Source organism: Canis lupus, chromosome 1 (assembly GCF_011100685.1).
Source record: "Canis lupus familiaris isolate Mischka breed German Shepherd chromosome 1, alternate assembly UU_Cfam_GSD_1.0, whole genome shotgun sequence".
Classification (NCBI taxonomy): Eukaryota; Metazoa; Chordata; class Mammalia; order Carnivora; family Canidae; genus Canis; species Canis lupus.
In genome coordinates, this window is record NC_049222.1 from 105,402,968 (window position 1) to 105,411,792 (window position 8,825).

At 42.4% G+C, this 8,825-nt stretch overlaps 1 protein-coding gene and 1 non-coding gene across 2 annotated transcripts; one reads left to right on the forward strand and one right to left on the reverse strand.

Moving 5' to 3' along the window:
* Positions 1 to 1,518: 1,518 nt before the first annotated feature.
* Positions 1,519 to 7,236, reverse strand: LOC119870296 (vomeronasal type-1 receptor 2-like). Its single transcript, XM_038525535.1, has 3 exons — positions 7,150 to 7,236; positions 5,384 to 5,965; positions 1,519 to 2,382 (listed from the first exon to the last, which is right to left on the reverse strand). The coding sequence occupies exons 1-3, from the start codon at positions 7,234 to 7,236 to the stop codon at positions 1,519 to 1,521; spliced, it is 1,533 nt and encodes a 510-aa protein (XP_038381463.1).
* MIR8891 (microRNA mir-8891) lies at positions 5,509 to 5,651 on the forward strand. The gene has a single exon (NR_128856.1). It is a non-coding gene; the product is annotated as a microRNA mir-8891 (primary transcript).
* Positions 7,237 to 8,825: the final 1,589 nt, after the last annotated feature.

Sequence of the window (8,825 nt, forward strand, 5' to 3'; positions counted from 1 at the left end):
GTTCCTTAGTTTTGACAAATGAACTATGGTAAAGTTAAGATGGTAACATTTGGGGTACTATGGGAGAGACATTTTGGAACTCTCCATGTTACCTTTACAAATTTTCTGCAAATCTAAAGTTATTCCAAAACAAAATGTTTACTTTAAAAATTGCAAATGTTTATGATTTAATAAGAGGCTTACATTACAATATTTCTTTTTAAAAATATTTTATTTTGGGGCAGCCTGGATGGCTCAGTGATTTAGTACCATCTTTGGCCCAGGGTGTGATCTTAGAGGCCTGGGATCGGGTCCCGCATTGGGTTCCCTGCATGGGGCCTGCTTCTCCCTCTGCCTGTGTCTCTGCCTCTCTCTCTCTCTCTGTGTGTGTGTCTCTCATGAATAAATAAATAAAATATTTAAAAAATATTTTATTTTTAAGTAATCTCTGTACCCAATGCGGGGCTTGAACTCATGATCCTGAGGTTAAGAGTCGCATGCTCTACCCCCTGAGCCAGTCAGACACCCCTAAAATATTTCTATGTTTGAGTTAATATCCTTTTATTTTTCCTTTCAAGTGTGTCCATTTTGCTCTGGTGGCAATTTCAAAAGTGCTAATACTCCTTGTTAAACCAAAATATATTCATATCTTCAGCTTTAAATTGCTACTCATCTACTGTGCCAAGCTTGACGAAATGCTCCTCCGTAACCGCTGGTATCTTCAAGTTGGAAAAGCAGAAGTCCATTTTGAAGTCCTTTTTGCCAATATCATCAACCGCCATCAAGATTTATCATAGAACAATCTACTTTCTAAACATCCCCAAAGTCTGTTCAATCTCTTCCTACACACTCAGTTTACTGGCTGCCTCCCACCTGCACACTTTGTAAAATTCAGCTGACACATCTTCCTATGTTCCTCTTCATTCTCTGCAGTTTACTCTTCAAATGGTGACTTGAAAATATTTTGATATGCTCATCTTTCTCCGTAAGCATTATCATATTTCAAATGTCCCCAATTTCTCTTAGGATGTAAAGCACAATATTCGCAACACAGCCTTCAAAGCCAGTAATAAGTAAAACCTGATTTTTCCCTCCAGCTTCACCCCAGGCCATTTGCATAAAAAATCAGGACCCCTGCTCCCACTCCCAGTTTCTGGACAGAGTTACCCACATGCTACTCCTTCTTATCCAACTGTCTTTACAATTCCAAGCTCAGGTACATCTTAGGAAAATTTAATATCTCAATTTGAAAGTTACACATTCAAAGATATTTCCAGTATTTTCACATTATTTCAGGACTGTTCTATGGAATCTTAGCTTCTCTACTTTAACCATTAATACAAATGCATATATAAGTACACACATGTTAATTACAAAGGGTCCATGTTCTGTGCTATTGTTATTTACTATTTTATACTAGGCCCCTTTCATTCTGTTTCACTCACCCCTCTCTCTGTTCTTAACATGCCTTGAGGTCTGAATGCATCCATGACTGAACAGGTGGAGGATAATTCATATTTCTCTGATGAGATGAGGGAATTATGTATTTCTTCCAAAGCAGACACAGTAGAGCCTGGATGTGCTGGGGTCTTGGCTCATGAGAAAAAAAGGACTAACAGTTGGAAAACCTGCAGTGATTAGTACAGCAGTGGTCATCAGCCACCAACTGTACTCATCAGAGAGAGCCAAGTAAACATAAATGATGGAGGAGAGAGAATAAAATGATACAAAGGTGCTCACCAAAACAAGGATGCTCTGGGTGGCTCTGGACTCAGGGGAGGGTCTCAGGGGGAGCTTGTTCCTATCAATGTGTTGGACCCTCTGCCTGTGCCTGTGAAGGAGGAAGACCATGGAGCTGCTGGCCAAGGTCATGAGTCCCAAGCACAAAATGTTATGGAAAGATGTAACTATGACATACACTAAGTCTGTGATCTTGGCACGATACTGTGAAGCAGAACAATATCCCAAAGCTCTTTTCTTTGTAATGTTTTTGTTTCTCCATTTACCAGTCATATAAATAGGAAAGAACATATTTACCACCATGTGGAGCACCCAGCAGAGGATACTGGAGGGACCAATGTACTTTGGAACTTTCACTTTAAGCTCTGCCCATCTGGAGTTCCCAGGGTGGATCATGATAGCCTGTAAGACATTCAAGAGGCAGGTGGAGTAAATGGACATACCTCTGGCTACTCTGTGAACATACAAAAAAATGGAGCATGCATAATAATTGTTGAAATATTTCAACCCTAAAGCTGCCATGGTTTCTGGGACTCCTCCGGAGAGAATGACCAAGGAATTGGCTACAGTCAGGTGCCTAAGAATCAAATCTGTGGATCTTGGCTTGCATCTGCTGATGTAAAGGGACGTGTAATGATATAAGAGTGAGGAATTGCTCAGGAACTAAAAGACAACCTACAGAATGGGAGAAGAAGATATTTGCAAATGACGTATCAGATAAAGGGCTAGTTTCCAAGATCTATAAAGAACTTATTAAACTCAACAGCAAAGAAACAAACAATCCAATTATGAAACGGGCAAAAGACATGAAGAGAAATCTCACAGAGGAAGACATAGACATGGCCAACAAGCACATGAGAAAATGCTCCGCATCATTTGCCATCAGGGAAATACAAATCAAAACCACAATGAAATATCACCTCACACCAGTGAGAATGGTGAAAATTAACAAGACAGGAAACAACAAATGTTGGAGAGGTTGCGGAGAAAAGGGAACCCTCTTGCACTGTTGGTGGGAATGTGAACTGGCACAGCCACTCTGGAAAACTGTGTGGAGGTTCCTCAAAGAGTTAAAAATAGACCTGCCCTACGACCCAGTAATTGCACTGCTGGGGATTTACCCCAAAGATACAGATGCAATGAAACGCCGGGACACCTGCACCCTGATGTCTCTAGCAGCAATGTCCACAATAGGCAAACTGTGGAAGGAGCCTGGGTGTCCATCGAAAGATGAATGGATAAAGAAGATATGGTTTATGTATACAATGGAATATTACTCAGCCATTAGAAAAGACAAATACCCACCATTTGCTTCGACGTGGATGGAACTGGAGGGTATTATACTGAGTGAAGTAAGTCAATCGGAGAAGGACAAACATTATATGTTCTCATTCATTTGGGGAATATAAATAATAGTGAAAGGGATTAGAAGGGAAGGGAGAAGAAATGGGTAGGAAATATCAGAAGGGGAGACAGAACATAAAGACTCCTAACTCTGGGAAACGAACTAGGGGTGGTGGAAGGGGAGAATGGCAGGGGGTGGGGGTGAATGGGTGACGGGCACTGAGGGGGGCACTTGATGGGATGAGCACTGGGTTAAGTTTAAGCTTTTAAAAAATAAGTTAAGGGATCCCTGGGTGGTGCAGCGGATTGGCGCCTGCCTTTGGCCCAGGGCACGATCCTGGACACCCGGGATCGAATCCCACGTCGGGCTCCCGGTGCATGGAGCCTGCTTCTCCCTCTGCCTGTGTCTCTGCCTCTCTCTCTCTCTGTGTGACTATCATAAATAAATAAAAGTTTAAAAAAAAATCCATTTCCTTTTAAAAAAAATAAGTTAGTTTTGGAAATTGAGACACATTACTAATACTGTAGGAATTGGTGAGGCCTTGACTTAAAACTTTCTTTGTACTGTGATTTCCTTTTGGGTGTATTTTGCTAAGTGAAACTTGTTAAGTTTTTTTGTTAACTAATTTTTTTTCTTAAAATAAAGATTTTTTCACAATGAAAAAATGTATGTTGGCAAACTGAACACCAATAAAAATAAATTTATTATTAAAAAACAAAAAAAATAACATGATAAACAAGTGAAATTTATGTCTAGAATTCAAGAATGATTCACTATTAGAAAATTCATTAATATTGTTCATCATATTTATTAAGAGAAATCAAGAAATCTTGTAGTTACAAAAACATTATTTGGGAGAATTAAACATGTATGGATGTTAAAACACTAGAAATTAGGGGCAACCTGGGTGGCTCAGTGGTGGAGCATCTGCCTTTGGCTCAGGTCATGACCCTGGGGTCCTAGGATTGAGTCTTGCATAGGGCTCCCCTCAGGGAGCCTACTTCTCCCTCTGTGTCTCTCATGAATAAATAAAATCTTTAACCCCCCCCCCCACCCCCCCCCCACCCCGCCCCACACACGCACACACTTGAAATTAGGAATTGATGGATCTTTCCCAACTTGACAAAATGAAATCTTCGTCTTGCTGGTAGGGAAGCAGTAGACATATTCCACTAAGGCCAGAAACCACACTAAAAAAGCACATGATCACCTGTTCTACTCATTTATCATTGTGCTGGAGGTTTAGCTGGGGCAATTTAAAATGGCATAATAATTAGAAACAAAGATGTAAAACTATGTTTGCAGATGATACAAGTGTAAGTCTGGAAACACGAAGAAACTGGTAGAAAAAATTCAGTAAGCTAATAGGATATAATATTGTTATACAAAAACAACAATCTTTTTTGTACATAGGCTATTTTATTTTTAAGTAATCTCTATACCCAATGTGGGATTCGAGCTCATGACTTGTATATTTCACATTAATAATTACTAAGTGTATATAGGATGCTACTGGAATGTGAAAAAAGTTTTACTATTTCCTTGTATTGGTCACATAAAGAACACACATCCTTATCACATGTCTCTGGAAGTACTTCCAAACTAATATTTCATCAGTACCAGGAAGAGTTAAATTTATCTGTAAAAGAGTGCACCTTTCGCAAATCTCCTTATCTGCACTTGACACAAAGCATTCAGAAACAGAAAACGAAAAGATCAGTTAAAATACCTAATCTTCAAGTTAAAAATACTCTTCCAAAGTAACTGAGAATGAAGATTTTTTAGGAAATTGAAATTGCAACCATATTTAGTAATTAATACAAAACTGCACATTCCCCACAGAGCAGCTCTGCATTCCGCATTCTAGCTTCCATCAACCCCCATGGACCACTGGCTTTTGCTCAATTAAGGAGCATCTGGGTTGCTCAGCGGTTAAGCGCTTGCCTCCGGCCCAGGGCGTGATCCTGGAGTCCCACATAGGGCTCCCAGCATGGAGCCTGCTTCTCCCTCTGCCTTTGTCTCTGCCTCTCTGTGTGTATGTGTGTTTCTCATGAATAAATAAATAAAATCTTTAAAAAAAATAAATTAGGAGCTGTCTCTGTCATCTCGGTCGCTTCGTGTTCAGTTTCTCAAATACTGCAGGTTCCAATAAAACCAGCTCGCACTTCCCTAATGTACCCAGCCTGGCTCCAAGGGACCCCAATCGGTACTCAAAGGAATTCTGCAGCAGCACCTGAATCCCCCCGGGAGGGAGCGAAAAAGGGAGGGAAAGAAGTACAGAAAAGTAAACGCCCGGACGCCACGCGCGCAGGCGCAGACCGGCCCGGCTCCCGCCCGGCGGCGGAAGCGCACACGCACGCGCACGCGCACGCCCGCCTTCCTGCAGACCCGGAAGCGGATCGCGCGGAGCAACGGGTGCTCGGGTGAGTGAGTCTCCATTTTTCTGGTTCGTGCCGCGGGCGCGCTCATAAGGCCCCTCCTCCCTACCCAGTTTCGGGGTCGCCTGGTAAGGTAAAATCCTTGAACCCACTCGTTCCTGTCGCTGGGAGGGCGTCCCTTTCGCCTGTCACAGCGTCGCCGTGGGACGTTTCCGAGTCCTGTCGGTCGGCGCGGGACCCGGGAGTCTGCGTTCGTTTCCAGTTGAAATCGCTCTGAGGCAGGTACCGGGCCCAGCCTTGCTGCCGTCGGTCCTTGTAGACACCGATCGCTCTTCTGGTCGCTTTCCTGCTCAGAACGTTGCTCCGATCTCCGATTCTGCCCCCCCCGCCCCGTCCCCACCCCCAACTGCGTCGGTATGGTGGTCGCTCGGGAGGTGGATGCAGGCCCTTCGCCCCGCTCCAGGGAGGGCAGAGGGGCAACGCAGATGGCGGGGAAGAGGCAGGAATCGGCGGAGTTAGGGGGCTATCGGAAAGTCTGGGGAGGAAGAACCGCAGGGATCGAAAGAGGTTGCAGCAGAGTGGGGTCAGGCTGTTGGAGGCCGAGTAAGTAGGGAGGGAAACAGAAGGATGCGGAAACAGAGAGGGAAACACAGATGGACAAAAGGAGAGAAGAGAAACAAGGACAAAGAGACACACAGAACAAAACACATAGTGGTCTCGGAGAAAGCCCAGGACCCAAACCCAGGTGAGTATTGAATTGACTGGATGTAGACTATAGAGTTGTGAAGTGCTGATTTGTGCCTCTGTAATTAAAATTTATTGAATTGTCTCAATTATGCAGAAGAGAATGAGAATGTGAAACCAAGTGTTTGAGGCATCTGCATGTTCTAATGATTGCATCAGAGGATGAGTCCATTTGCAAGCCCTATTCCTCTAGAGGGCAGAGGCCTAGCTCAGTCAGATCCAGGTCATCTTCTTCCGTTTCAAGAAATGGGGGAAGACTTTATGTCACCACATGTTTTTTCAAAATGACCTTTTTTTTTTTAAAGATTGATTGATTGATTGATTGATTGATTTATTTATTTATTTATTTATTTATTTATGATAGAGAGAGAGAGAGAGAGAGGCAGAGACACAGGCAGAGGGAGAAGCAGGTTCCATGCCGGGAACCTGACGCGGGACTCGATCCTGGAGCCAGGATCACGCCCTGGGCCAAAGGCTAACGCTAAACCGCTGAGCCCCCCAGGGATCCCTCAAAATGACCATTATTAAGAGTACTGTTTCTTTCTCCTTTATCCTGTGGCTCATTCTTTTCTAAATTTGATGTATCCTCACACTTGTTTCAATTTTGATCTCAGAATCCACTGGATATCTTTAATTTCCAAATTATTTGCTGCCTTAATTTTTTGTTAATATTACGAGTTTTAAATGCTTTCTATTTATTATTGTTTGATGTCTGGTAAATAACTTTATAGTAGTTCATTATGCATCTGGTAGGGATGTTGATAATCTTTTAACACTCAAAATCTACTTTAGCCAGTTAGTTTAATATTCAGCAGTTCCCTTCTTCCCTTAAGTGGTCTGATTAATGACTGAACTCTGAACAGAAATCTCCCAACTAAGTAGATGTTTCCCTCAAGTTCCCCTTGCATTTTGTATGCAGATGTTAGAAAGGTGGGCTGGATTGATGTGGAACTTTATTCCAACAGAGCCCATCTGTTTATGATGCAGAGATTGTTCAGATTTCATCTCCACAGGTGACCCTTTTTCATGTTTTTCAGGGCTAGTAACCATTGTCCATTTCATTTATTTTTATTGTATTTTTTTTCTGGAAAAGAGGAATTAAATGCTTGGTTTTGATTAAACCCATGAAAGAGAACATGAAAGGTAATGTGGAATTAGGACAAGTTCTTTCCCCTTAAACCTTTCCAGGCTACCATTTCAGAATTTACTTCTACCCATTTCTGCTCACTCAATTCAGACCTCTTAAGGGTAACTTGGTAAAAATACTCCCTCTGAGACATAGTGCACACAACTGTGACATGAAGATGATAGACCAGAAATTCTGAATTTGAGCTAATAAGATCGCTGAAATGATTTTCAAAATTGGGGATGTGTTTGTCTTTGGAGGTTTCTGGGAGAGTGTGCCCTGTTACAGAGTTTAAAATGTGATAATGAACACCACTAAAAAAGAGGCAGGAGCATAGTCTTAAGAGACCAAGGCATGCTCCTCTCAGCTCCTATTCTCTCTCTGTATTGTAACTAAATCTTAAATTTGATTGTGTCATCTCGATATTAAATCTGCTTATAGGTTCCCATCACCATTAGGACAAAAATCTAAACTCTTGCTATCGCTTCCAGGTAGCTCCAGAGTGGGGGTAGCCTTAAGAGTTTGTCCAAATTGATGGAATGGACAGGCTTCTGTATTTCCAATCAACCATTCATTGGATGCTGCCTGCCCAGGGAGAAGCCAGGAACTTGAATGATGCAGTTCCTCTGGCTAAGTGGACAAAGGATGATGCAGTTGCAGTAGAATATATGGGTTTCAGCAGGAGAGGAGGGCTTTCTGAAGAAATGGCTGAAAAATGCACTTATTGCCTTCCATATAGGAATTACTGTTCCTGCATCCCTCCTGTTGCAGTAAGGAGCAAAGGACTGTCTTTCTCCCATATTAAGGTTCTCCCAGTATGTATATTGTGGCAGAGGAAGGGGTTATGTTGATTCTGAGCATTAACATACTTTTTGTTACACAGAATAATCTTACCTGAGAAAGAAGCCTGGAAGAAGAGAGAAAAAGGGAGGAATGGCTCTTTCCCAGGTAAAAGTCAGATTTTAGTTGATTGTTCTCCTTCCTATGTTGATTCTGAGCATTAACATACTTTTTGTTACACAGAATAATCTTACCTGAGAAAGAAGCCTGGAAGAAGAGAGAAAAAGGGAGGAATGGCTCTTTCCCAGGTAAAAGTCAGATTTTAGTTGATTGTTCTCCTTCCTAAAATGTTACATTTTGTTTTTGTTTTTTAATTTTTTTTAATTTATGATAGTCACAGAGAGAGAGAGAGAGAGAGAGGCAGAGACATAGGCAGAGGGAGAAGCAGGCTCCATGCACCGGGAGCCCGACGTGGGATTCGATCCCGGGTCTCCAGGATCGCACCCTGGGCCAAAGGCAGGCGCCAAACCACTGCGCCACCCAGGGATCCCTAAAATGTTACATTTTGGACTTGTTAATCTTTCCTGTCTCCAGAGTGTCTTGCCTAAAATGTTTACTCACAGCCAGGGCCTTCTCCCAATCTCATCTCTATGCAGATTCCATCTCACTATGACCTAGGACATAGAACTTGAGAAGAGGCTCCTTTTAGGTGGTCATCTTGTGAAGGATCTTC

Bases quoted from the DNA above. Each gene is read 5' to 3' on its own strand.
- LOC119870296 (XM_038525535.1), bottom strand. From the start codon at position 7,236: ATGGTTACTAGCCCTGAAAAACATGAAAAAGGGTCACCTGTGGAGATG. The intron at 5,966-7,149 runs GTTGGAATAAAG...ACTTTCCGATAG, and splicing joins ATCATAAACAGATGGGCTCT to CCCCCTAACTCCGCCGATTC. The intron at 2,383-5,383 runs GTCTGCGCCTGC...GTTGTCTTTTAG, and splicing joins GCCGGGCGGGAGCCGGGCCG to TTCCTGAGCAATTCCTCACT.